At 35.1% G+C, this 12,178-nt stretch overlaps 2 protein-coding genes across 7 annotated transcripts; one reads left to right on the forward strand and one right to left on the reverse strand.

Annotated features, from left to right (window-relative positions):
- Positions 1-317: 317 nt before the first annotated feature.
- Positions 318-2,191, forward strand: LOC107807859 (small ribosomal subunit protein eS25). Its single transcript, XM_016632306.2, has 4 exons — positions 318-449; positions 529-600; positions 700-834; positions 1,905-2,191. The coding sequence occupies exons 1-4, from the start codon at positions 447-449 to the stop codon at positions 2,016-2,018; spliced, it is 324 nt and encodes a 107-aa protein (XP_016487792.1). The 5' UTR covers positions 318-446; the 3' UTR covers positions 2,019-2,191.
- A 2,118-nt stretch (positions 2,192-4,309) lies between these two features.
- On the reverse strand, positions 4,310-11,964 carry LOC107807858 (nuclear transcription factor Y subunit A-7-like). 6 transcript variants are annotated; one of them, XM_075250126.1, is made up of 7 exons: positions 11,829-11,942; positions 11,403-11,498; positions 10,991-11,054; positions 10,073-10,218; positions 7,485-7,592; positions 7,228-7,392; positions 4,310-4,935 (listed from the first exon to the last, which is right to left on the reverse strand). In XM_075250126.1, the coding sequence occupies exons 3-7, from the start codon at positions 11,016-11,018 to the stop codon at positions 4,753-4,755; spliced, it is 630 nt and encodes a 209-aa protein (XP_075106227.1). In that variant the 5' UTR covers positions 11,019-11,054; positions 11,403-11,498; positions 11,829-11,942; the 3' UTR covers positions 4,310-4,752. The 6 variants fall into 6 exon arrangements, with proteins under 6 accessions (XP_075106227.1, XP_075106229.1, XP_075106231.1 ...); XM_075250128.1 differs by lacking the exon at positions 11,403-11,498 and having other exon boundaries at positions 7,485-7,586; positions 11,829-11,964; XM_075250130.1 differs by lacking the exon at positions 11,403-11,498 and having other exon boundaries at positions 4,310-5,103; positions 7,485-7,586; positions 11,829-11,964.
- Positions 11,965-12,178: the final 214 nt, after the last annotated feature.

Below are 12,178 nucleotides of genomic sequence, written 5' to 3' on the forward strand. Positions count from 1 at the left end.
CCGAATACCGAAAATACCGAACCGAAATGTCTAAATACCGTACCGTACCGACCGACAAACACCCCTAGTCACAAATAGCCTTCAAAACGGATAGTCCAGAATATTCGTGCAAAACTTCAAGTTTAATAAGTGTTGATCTCTATTATAACATGAGTAACACTTTTAATTTTGACCTTAAAGTTGTGCCCATGAACAAACGGGATCAAAAACTAAAACTACCCAAAAAGTGTTATATTTCTACAAATATTTGTAATGTATTTAAGGCTTGGCCCAAAATAAGTTAAGCCCATCTGAGATGATCCAATAAAAAAACCCTAGAAACCCCCAGGTATACATACAGGTCTAGAAATAGCGCCTTTGCTCTTCGCACTCCACTTCTCCTCCTCTCTTACCCTAGCCTCCGCTACTTCCCCTACCCCCTACCCCCTTACGCAGTTCCGCCATCAATGGTAAGCTTCTCTACCGCTCTATTGATATTACATATATATGTTTGAGCATTGAATGCTGATATGTTGGCCATTTTTGCAGGCTCCAAAGAAGGCAGCTCCTCCTCCATCGTCCAAACCCGCCAAGTCTGGAGGTGGAAAGCAGAAGAAGAAGGTCATAGCTTTTTTTCCTTTTTGATATGACTTTATTTGTTTGTTTTTGTTGGAGTATTTGAGGGTTTTAATGTTGTTGGGGGTTTTTGTGAATTGGCAGAAGTGGAGCAAGGGAAAGCAAAAGGAGAAGGTGAACAACATGGTTTTGTTCGATAAGGCCACTTACGACAAGCTCCTCTCTGAAGCTCCCAAGTATAAGCTCATCACCCCTTCCGTCCTCTCCGATCGTTTAAGGGTATGGATCTAATTTTATAGTATGTTGATTTTAAAGTTTTGTGAAGTGTTTCGTATGCTTGCTTACAATGATGGGTTTTGTCGAAATAAGCGGTAATTGCGCTATTGTTGCCTTAGGTTTACTGATATATTCTGATTTTGTCTGTGTGATATTTCACTATACATTTTTAAATTAATTGAATTATTGGTCCCTTTACATAGGAAATGTGTAATGTTTAAGTTGTTTCTAGAACTGGATTTTACCTCTAATGTAGAGTAACAATACAAATTTAACATGATATGTAAATTTTGTGTCTTGGTATATGCCCTTTTATCTTTATGCTTTGCTAAGTGAAATATTGATTACCAAGAGTTATAACATGAAGACTTGATCTTCAAGTTGTGTTTGGAATAGAAATTTCTTTTGCTAGTTTATCTTTACTTTCGGATTGTCGTGATTGGAAGAATGGGCTTTGGCTTAATTTTGGGAGAAATTGAGTGTGCTTTTAAGGACTTTGTTTAAAAACCCAATTCATCTTTCAGGCAAGGTGAGATTAAAAGATAAGACATCATTGGATAATATTAAGACTTTCTCATGTGTGTTATAGATTTTTGAAGTACTTGGTGGCAATTGTATTAGTGGAAGGGGTTTAGTTTTTGGTTGAATTGTCGGAGGAATAAGTTCATTTTTGTTTTTCCTCAAAAGGGAAAATGGGAGTTTTGGATTTGGATGTGGCAGCCGTGGTAAATGAAGGAATTTTGCTAGGGTGCTCAAGATTTAAATAAATGTTCTGGATGTGGCAGCTGTGGCAAATGAAGGAATTTTGCTAGGGTGCTCAAGATTTAAATATATGTTCAAAAAGTAATATCTGAGCAAGGTATTGTAGAAATTTCAGGTGAAGGTGTTTAACTATGTGGATCTGCTTGGGAGAATTGGTTTTGATTTGTTGCACATACATTCTTGATGAAAGAATTTCTAGTCTTAATGACGTTTCAGCTTTTAATGGGTTTGACAGTAAGTTGTTGGTAAAGCATCTTATTTTATATCCTGATAATTTTGTGCTAATATTGTTCATTTGTTTGAATTTGCAGATTAGTGGATCCCTCGCTAGGAAGGCAATTAGGGATTTGATGGCTAGAGGGTCCATCAGGATGGTGTCTGCCCATGCTAGCCAGCAGATTTACACCAGGGCTACCAACACCTAAGGCTTTAAGAGCGTTAGACTTGTTTGTTTAATTAGCTTTCATTTTGTTTGAAACATCATGTCAAGACATAAATTTTGTGCGATGAGTTGAAGATTTTTGACTCTTTCTTCTTGTTCGGTTACTCACTGAATTCTTTGGCTTCTGAATTATGATTCTTGTTTTTGTTCCAGAAAGGGTTATGCGTGACTTAGATTTCCGACCTGTTACATAGTCTTTTTACCCCTTCCAGGCCTCTTGCTGTAGTACAAGGTATATGAATTCTGCATTGGTCTATGGGTGGAGTTAATTTCTGTATGCAGTAATTGTGTACCTAATTTGAGAGAGAACTTGGTCATTGAATAACGGGTGTATTAGATGTGTTCTGTTGTTGCTGTAACTTGGATTTCCAAAAGGTGATGCTCGATCTTTAGGTTAAACATAAGTCGAACCGGTCTGCCCAAAATTTGTTTATTTGGTCACTATAGACTAGCATTGATTACATAGCTAAGTGTAAGCACATAAGTACTCTTTCAACTTATCCTTTTGTTGTCAATTACACTTGGAGCATGTTTGGAAAGCCACAAAGGAATTAGATTTGGGTGTAATTATACAGTTTGACATGTTTGTTTGACCAAGTAATTATTTGGTCAGCATGATATTGGGTGTAATTGGAGGAGTGTAATTATACTCTCAAGTCCAATTATACTGAGTTATTACAAGGTTACTTTTTAGTTTCTTTCCTTTTGGTTTTTATTTTAATTTCTTTTCTTTAAAACTTTTGATTTCTATTATTTTACCTTTTTAATTTTATTTTTACTTTTTAATATCTTTGTACATTAATTATCTTTTATTTTTCTACCTTTACTTGTGATTCCATGCAATTGATTATATTTTATTATTTATTTATTTTATTATTCTATTTTTGGAAACTACACCTCCTAATAGTAGAAATAACGAGTCATTAACAAACTTGGCATATAATGAGTGATGCAATTAAAATGAAATTTCGTTGTTGAATGTGGTTACAAACTTATTATGTTCTAATCTTAAGTTATAGTCGAACTTACTATTATTATGTAGGAATTTGATATATGTAAAAGTAATTTTTTTTTTTTTGGGATTTTGAAATTGTGTTATTTTCGTGATTCCAATTTACTTGTTTTAGTAGTATTGACTCACATTGTACGTTGTTCGTTTTTTAGTTAGAATTGATAGATTAGTTTTGTCAAACATATGAATAATATTATGACATATTTATAAATATTAATTTATTTTATCAAACATGAAACTAATCACGAAAATGTTTTTAGTTTTTGTAAGTATCTAAACTAAATATTATTAATTTGAAATATATATATTATTTTAACAATATTAGTTATAAATATATGATTACTAATTAATGTATATTCACGAAAAAATATGTATCTTAAATACCAAATATAGTATCATTTTTACTTATAAAAATTTATAGAGCATATATTTATTATATTAACTTTTAAGTTTTGATAATTACTTCATTTAAAATTTAATTGAACTGTGTAATTACACTTGTGCAACCAAACAGTAAACTTGTAATTACACTGTAATTACATTATGATAAACAAACAAATCGTCGTAATTACACAACTGCGTAATTACTAGGCTGTGTAATTACATTAATTCCAATTACCTGGTGGCTTTCCAAACAGATCCTTAAAGTGCACGAGAGGGATTTTAGGCACTTTTTTCAAACGTTGGCGTGAAGAATGACCGTGTTAACAAGGATTTTGTTTTGGGAAAAGGTCCAAAATTTGCTATCTATTATGTTATGTTGTTTACTTCCGCCACCCGTTATATTTTTTGTCCAAATCTATCCCTACCGTTAACAAAGTTTGCATAATTGCCTGCCTTAAGTGGAGGGACGTTAGGGTTAGGGGCAATTATGCAAACTTTGTTAACGGTAGGGATAGATTTGGACGAAAAATATAACGAATGACAGAAGTAAACAATATACCATAATAGAGGGGCAACTTTGGACCTTTTCCCTTTTGTCTTCAACTAAAGGTGGCATTTATGTATTAAACCTTTTTTTCCCCTAGCGATTCACTTCTCAAATGGGATATGTAATCGTTGCTGCAACTGGAAATAGCAAGTTGCCTCTATTACCCTAAACTAACAGAACCTAATTTTAAATGTTACTGTACAAGGAACTCTACTTCCTCATTCAATATTTCCAAAATTTACCAGAGCCACCGTGAAAGGGAACGTAAACACAAGAGGATATGAATATAAGACCTGTTGCTTTGCAAGACAAAAGTCAAGCACCAGTAATCACAGTGGAAACTTTCCTTATTACCGAGATATTGACACAAAAATGCATGACCTTCGAAATGCGAGTCCATCAACCAGCAGCACTAAAAGCTTATCTTCCTAACCTAAAAGAACATATTGTCAAATGTTGTAACTCTACTTTCTGACTCGATATTTTGTAAAGCTACCAGAGCTACAGTTTGAACAAATCTCGAAGTAATTACAAATCAACAGGATAAGAAAAATGTCTGCGAACAAGCTCAGAAAGATAGTATTTTGAGAATATACGCCCAGTGACCACTTTGTGACTCTCAACAAGTAGCCTATTCTGATCTTTCTACACTGAGCTAAACATACAGAACACCATAATCACACTGATTTTGTCCAGCTACCACAGTTTCACTTTGATGAAAGCATGCTGTTTTCATGGTCCACAAAGACTCTTGATATTGCATTTCTGCATAAATCAAGAGGCATTCTCTGCAGAAGCAACCTCGTTTTTTCCAGGGTCAAGATTAATGTTGACCTGTGAGTTATCACCTGATTCGTCCTGTTTCGGCTGGTTATCAGTTTTCTTCGCTGTAAAACGACCCCCACATCCTCTAGCTCTTTTCAGTGCATGCAAATGGCGTGACTCATGCAAGTAGGGCTGCAAGATTATTTTGCACTGTGAGCTTCCCAAGGTATTGGTGCTGGAATAACATAGCCTCAGAAACAGATATTAGAACTTTTATCATGGGGTAAGGCACCTCATTACCAACTGTATGATATTGGGTCTGGCAGAGATGGTCCAGCACAGTTGATATTCATCTTTGAGCTATTTATTAGGGAGTAAAACACATTATTGATCAGAACCCATAACTTTCTGGATACACAAATTAAATCATAGATAATTTTTTTTTTTTTTTAGGAGATGATCCTCAAATTACGAACCCGAAATGGAATCACGTTGTTTCAGTTATATAAGACTGAATAAGATTTGAAAAGCCGTCAAAATCATCACATAAATTTCAGTAGCAGGAAGGTAGTCCAGGGGAATGGTCTGAGATTGAAAGAGCCTTGGAGAGCCCAGGTCAAAGAACATGAGCATTGGAGGTTTCTGTTTGTTCAGTTTTATTTGATGTTAATGGGAATGTCTACAATCAAAAACGAAGTTTCAGTAAAAGAAAAAAGCAAGAATACTTCCGAAAGCATTTTCCTGGAAGAAAAGAGACGCACAAAGCAAAAAGGAAAGGATATTGAAAGTACAAAAAGGATAGCTAAAATTTCATGTGATCCCCCCCCCCTAAATTACCGTGAACAACACATAGAAACCTTTAGAAAATTAAATCCAGATTTCCTAGGAGCAAAGGGATCCTGTTTTATCCCAGTTTGAGGTGTTAGTTCTTCATGATGACTTCTAACACAAAAGTCAAACCCAGATTCTGTTGGATCCAAAGCAGACTTGGAGCAGAACCAATGTAGATAAATTAGCCACAAAATATGCATTATATATTGCAGTATTATGTTTATTTTACAAATGAAATATTTAATTGACATTTTTGTTGCTTTCTCATTGCTGCATGTGCAAATATACTTCCGCTATTTCCATTTAAATTAGAATAATTTTTAAGTCGTGGTAAACAGATTAAGCACTAAGAGTAAACGGAACCGTGAGTAGCTCTCAAAATTTCACAAACGAGGATTATCCATTTAGATCACTAAACCCGAGAATTCCAAAGACAGGCTTTAAAACTTTTTTAATAGGCTACATCAGGTTCAGCATGTAATGCATAAGAAGGTTTAAAAAGCAATTAGCCAAAACTGCTTTCTTTCTTGTACTTGAACTTTCAAAACAGGGAGTGAATTTGAAACTACAGCACATGTAACCTGCAACTGTATGATGCTCCCTCTAAAGGTAATTAATGAAAGGATGTCAAACAGCAAGAGGATTTTTCCCCAGCTCCAAATTTAGGGTCTTTTCTTATTACATCCAAATGTTTGCCCAAAGATTAGAGCAACTTTGATGGACAACTGATCAACAATATAGATGTTCTAAAATTAAGAGCTTTTGTTGCATCAAAAACCTTTGTACAATGTAATGTGAAAATAATATGGCAGACTAGCAAACTAAGATCTTTATGTGTAGCAATAGAAAAAAGAGGGGTCTAAAGTTACAGTCCAGCAAAAACATCCATTTGAGAACTTGCTCTGCTATGCATACCGCAGTATATACATTAGTAAAAGAAATTTAAGATTGTGGCGTTGTATGGTTGGCCTCATAAGGAAAAATAATCATGGAATAAATTCTGCATAACTAATACAATGTTAGGTTCAACTCTACAGTAATAACTTAGGGGTCGTTTAGTTACCGGGATTTTAATCCTAGAATAGCCTTGTTCCAAACGAAACGACCCCTTAGTATATTATTTCTGGTATTAGACTCTGCACTATTAATATCGACCTAACTTATGCTGAAATCTATGTATTATTTTAAGTGGGACAAAATGCAGATATTAGTATACCAAGAAGTATCTACCAAAGATGCCCTCAAAGTAGCAATCCCTGCATAACAATCCCTACATATTACTTGATGTGTAACAACCCATACATAATTATTCATCTCATAATAATCCCTATATATTATCCACAGTATAACAAACAATTCATGTATTATAATCCTAACATAACAAATCCATGTATGTGTTATTTTAATAGGACTAGAAATGCATAGACCCTTAAAAGTATGTGCATAACTTGCAATTTTAACATCTAGAAGGCTGTTAAACTAGGAAATGATAAATCAGCGGATGAAACAAGATCAAGCTGCCAGGTCGCCTGTAAATAACCTGTAAATAGAATACTGGACTACTGAAGCAACATTTTTGGTGACAATCTAATTTCTTGGGGCTCTAAAAAGTTTAACAAATAACAAGACAAAAATGCATTTCCGAGAAAATACCTTCCTAGCTTTCAGAAGTTTCTTTTCTGACTCAGCTTTCGCGCGAGATTGTCGACGCCTCAAGATGCCATGATACTGTTTTGCATTAACAAAAACAGGTTCGTCTATTGCGTCTGATGGCAAAGGAACACCAGCTTGTTGAATTCCCATAAGCTGAACGTGAACCTGAGAGAAAATGGCATAAATACAACTCTTAACTTTTTAGGGACATTTCTGAGATGAATTCCAAATGAAAAATGTTAAGAAAAATCTAATACCATTGGTTGTGCTGGATAAGGTTGTGTAGGATAAGGCTGTGCATCGTATGGTGCAAAGATGCTCCTATAGTATGGATCTGGATAAGGATAAGCTGTTTGAGCCTGCAACTAATGAAATTGATGCAGATTTATTATCATAAAAATAGAAGCAAGACAACCAATCACCAAAGTGTATATCCCAGAATTAGTAGACACAAAAATGGGCTTCAAATAATTCCTAAACTGGTACCTTAAAGATCTATAGTCTCATTAGATTCTTTAAAAGCTGTCCAATAAAAAATGGATGTCCTACTAAGAATACTTAGCATAGCTGGTGTTATGCATGTCAAATGTAAGAGAGGGAGGGAGATAAAACATCCAGTTCCAGGTTAATCTTTAGGCAGCAGTCGATCTGAATAAGAACCACAAATTTTCAACAACAGTTGGAAACAGTTATAGCACTAAATTTCATTCAAAGCTGGCAAAACTTAAAAGGCATTTGCATTTAGACAAGCATTTACAGTATAACTAACTGTATGCTTCAAGCTGCTGCATCAAGAGTCTACTTGATTCCGATCATCCCTCCCATGGTGATCAAAGAATTCTGCTAGTGTATCCCTCCTATAGGACAAAGACTTACCTTAAACGAAACTCTAGGCCAACAGACCTACACGAAAGTTTTAGCCAAATTGTGGCAAGTGCAGTTCCTAGAGAAAGAGTGACAAACAGATCTCGCAATCTGAAAACGAAGCAATGCCTAGAGAATTAGTTCCAAATAACACCAAGCTTGTAAAACAGGATTTTACTTAAAACCAAATAGGGAGATCAAAATAAAAGTGTGTGTATCTAACCTAGTCATTCCAATTTTCAAGACCAATGAAAATACCAGAAGACAAGCCCAAAATGGAAATTTAAACTATTCCAAGGTCTTCAGTTATTGAAAAATCCACCATGACAGGTCGTAAATATCGAAAAGTCATGAAATACGTATTGTCAATGTTAACGTCACCATTCAAAAAGTTTATGCAACTTACATAAGCACACACTAGACAGGGTATTTTTTTCTCACAACTGAACGTTTTTATCAGTAGTGATCAAAAGCAATATCTAACTCCTTCGAGAAATAGAAAATCAACTATGAGATAACAATTGTCTATTGCCTAAGTTGTTCAAACTCAGAAACAAAGACGCATGAAACTCAAGTTCCACATAGCAGGAAAAAAATATCAACTATGACTTGATGCATTAATCTGCATCTTCTTAGGTTCATATTCACCTATTACTTTCTCAAATTGTCCGAACGACACCAGCTATTCTGCTATGCTATCTAATAAGCAACTTTTGTCAATTTATAGGTTGACGTAAAAATCAGACAATTCATTCATATATCTGAAATTACTGTCACAAAATAATAGCCTAGGCATCCTTTGCATCATATGGATTCATCCCTAGATACAAGAATCCTAAGCGCAATCATAGTTCCATTATGCCCCACCTTAACCTATTTATTATCAACTTGGGCTTTCATGATTTTAAACATTCAATTATTTGGTCAAGTTTTATACACGGTTCCCTATTTCAAGTATCAAAGTGGTCAAGGAAGATAAGAACCACATAACTTTTTCTTGTTATGACCAAATATGAACAACTGCACTTCATCTCATAAAACAAAGAAGCCTATTAACAAGTGCAGCAATGATAATACTCACAGAACCATCGTCAGTATAATTTCATGCCTTAACTCTTTTGTTTTCAATCAGTTGATTCTTGAGATATCTATAGCCTATTTGACGAGACCCCTAGTTCATTCAAAGTTAACACTTCTAGGATCAGATCTGGTCGAATGAACAGGAGGGTGGTTGCATCTGTCAGCAAGAAAAAACAACAACAACAACAACCCAGTGTGGTCCCACAAGTGGGGTCTAGGGAGGGTAGGATGTACGCAGCCTTACCCTACCCTGGAAGGGCAAAGAGACTGTTTTCGATAGACCCTCGGCTAAAGAAGGTGAGAGAAGTATACTGCTAACAAACTACGAAATTACCAATGGCAAGTAACAACGAAACGAGACATGCGAATATAACAAACTAAGGAAAAAAGGGAACCTTACTAGCGCTAATACTATCGAGCTACAGAAGACAAAGGGAGACACACAATTACCTACTAAGCTTCTACCCTAATCTTCAACCTCCACACCCTTCTATCTAGGGTCATGTCCTCGGTTAGCTCAAATTGCGCCATTTCCCGCTTGATCACCTCTCCCCAAGACTTCTTTGGCCTACCTCTACCCCTCCTCTCACCTCCTAAGGCCAACCTCTCACATCTCCTGACAGGGGCACCTGCGCTTCTCCTCTTAGCATGCCCAAACCATCTCAACCTTGCCTCACGCATCTTTGCCTCCACAGGGGTCACTCCCACCTTGTCTCGAATAACTTCATTCCTAATTCTATCCAACCTAGTATGCCCACACATCCATCTCAACATCCTCATTTCCGCGACCTTCATGTCGGTCAGCAAGAATAATGAACACATAGAAGAAGATATCAAATTCGGACTTAATAGCGACATTCACAAATCTGGCAGTAGAAGTTAATATGAGCTTCAAATATACCATAGCATTTTCATTGCCAAGTTGAGCGGGCATCACATAGTGCATATTTGGTGTTACAGTTCCAGGGACAGACATTCCAATAGCAGGGGATGAAGACTCGCTGTGAGCCTCTGATTGCTTCTCTGGCTGTTCATTCTCACTACCATCTGACATTTATTGCAGTAACACAGGAATTAAAAGTTTTTCATTATGTAACCAAAAGCACATACCCAACTTACTTTAGCCTCCTTCTGCTTTTGTCTGAGGTGACTCTGTTTCTTTACAAATTGAATGTGAAACAAAAGCATACATTGGCAGAAATTTCTTTTTTTTCTTCTTTTTTTTGATAAGTCCAAAATCTTTTGATAAGACAACTTTTCATTGATAACACACCATGAATGCATCAAAAGAGCGCATTAAAAGATAATCGGCTCAACCAGTGTCATCTAACAAGTACTCCTGAATCTTGACTATCTATACATACTGGGATTTTTGCTTTACAACATTATCTTTATATTTTTTACATCCTTTTAGCTATTTTAGAACCTATATCTTTCATTCCAAATTAGCCAAGGGATGCATAGAGGCATTCTTCCAACTGCCTTCATTTTCTTAACAATCTTCCACAATACTTATTAAAAAAAAAAACAATCTGCCACAATAGTATGGAAAATTTCTCAAGCTGCACATTTGATGTCATGAATATGCTTCAACTCAGAAAATTGGAGGAATCGCACAAAAAATGTGCCAGATTTTCCTACCACGGGAGTAAGGGTTCATATCCAACTATATGTGCAGAAGGGCAAGGGTACTGACATCATTCAGTAATGAAAGACATGTGAATCAAGCTAATTTCATGCTCAACATAACACAGTTAAGGACTCGAGAAACAAATCTATACCACCGACAAAATAGTGTACTAGAAATACAGAAACTAACCTGAATGATAATGAAGCGAGGACGTCATGACGCTGCTAGTCACAGAATCCCCAAATTAACAAGCCTATGCAGTTAAATGAAAAGGATGGATCAGCAAAAAAAATAGCACATACTATACCACAAATATACCTGCACGAGCATAAGTAATTCCATACACAACTTAAATTCAACCTTCAGATATAATGACAAGACTTCTTCATTTCTCATATCCCAACATTTCTACACATAAGCCCATTTCCCTCGAATATCCATGCAACAAATCCAAATTACTTATGCAATTAAAACAGACACATTTTACTCTTTTTTTTTTTTTTTAATCTTTCAAACTACAAATCAACCTTAAAATTACATGAATTTTCACATAGTCCAGTTAAGTTTCTGAGGTAAACAACAAATAACAGAAGTTCCTTACCAGAAAAGAAACAAATAACGGAAGATGCTAAGCTCAAATCCAATTTTCCGTTCCTTTTGAGATTTCTTCAATTTTTAATGCAAAAACATGCTAACTCTAAATTCAACATTCAAAAATGAAATACAATTAGATAATAACACGAAAGATTTCAGAGTTCAGGCATTATAATATTTCAACATTTTCGGCACATAAACTCAATTACGATACAAATAAAGATAGATTTCAAATCAAAATATGCAAACCATAAGAAAAATTCACCTCATAAGCAATTGAAAACTTAAACAGCTCAAACGAACACCTCATACATGAATTTTCATACATGCAAGCACACAAAGTACGAAGCTCAATTTCGAAATCCAGCCTTTTATTAATCCTGAAAACAAATTTAGGTTTTTGAACAGAAAAAATAGGGAGAGCTTCACTTACAGAATAGAAAATAAATAGTAAGCGGTTTTATTTCTGGCGTTTCCTGTGTTCTTTTCTTTCTTCAGAGCTTTTATTCAGTGTTGGTAGCAGCAGCGAACTGTTGTTTCTCTGTCGTGAGACTGCTATTTACCAAAACTGTAAAACATTTTACTGCGAGAATCACGTTCGCTTTCACTATTCTTAGCTTCTTTTTACTTTTTCTCTTACTTAAATTTAGAAAAAAAACACTACTACTATATTCTAGTTACAAGATTTAAAGTAAATTCGATCCTTCCTCAATAAAGTATATTAGCATTAATTTAATTAACTTTTAAATGAAGTCTATGAAAATAATTATTAGTTTATATATA

The sequence above is a fragment of the Nicotiana tabacum genome, chromosome 3, assembly GCF_000715075.1.
Source record: "Nicotiana tabacum cultivar K326 chromosome 3, ASM71507v2, whole genome shotgun sequence".
Taxonomy (NCBI): domain Eukaryota; kingdom Viridiplantae; phylum Streptophyta; class Magnoliopsida; order Solanales; family Solanaceae; genus Nicotiana; species Nicotiana tabacum.

Bases quoted from the DNA above. Each gene is read 5' to 3' on its own strand.
- LOC107807859 (XM_016632306.2), top strand. The intron at 601-699 runs GTCATAGCTTTT...GTGAATTGGCAG, and splicing joins GTGGAAAGCAGAAGAAGAAG to AAGTGGAGCAAGGGAAAGCA. The intron at 835-1,904 runs GTATGGATCTAA...TTGAATTTGCAG, and splicing joins TCCTCTCCGATCGTTTAAGG to ATTAGTGGATCCCTCGCTAG.
- LOC107807858 (XM_075250125.1), bottom strand. From the start codon at position 11,018: ATGACGTCCTCGCTTCATTATCATTCAG. The intron at 7,393-7,484 runs GTATTAGATTTT...ATTTTCTCTCAG, and splicing joins CTTATCCAGCACAACCAATG to GTTCACGTTCAGCTTATGGG. The intron at 4,936-7,227 runs GTATTTTCTCGG...ATAATCTTGCAG, and splicing joins AACTTCTGAAAGCTAGGAAG to CCCTACTTGCATGAGTCACG.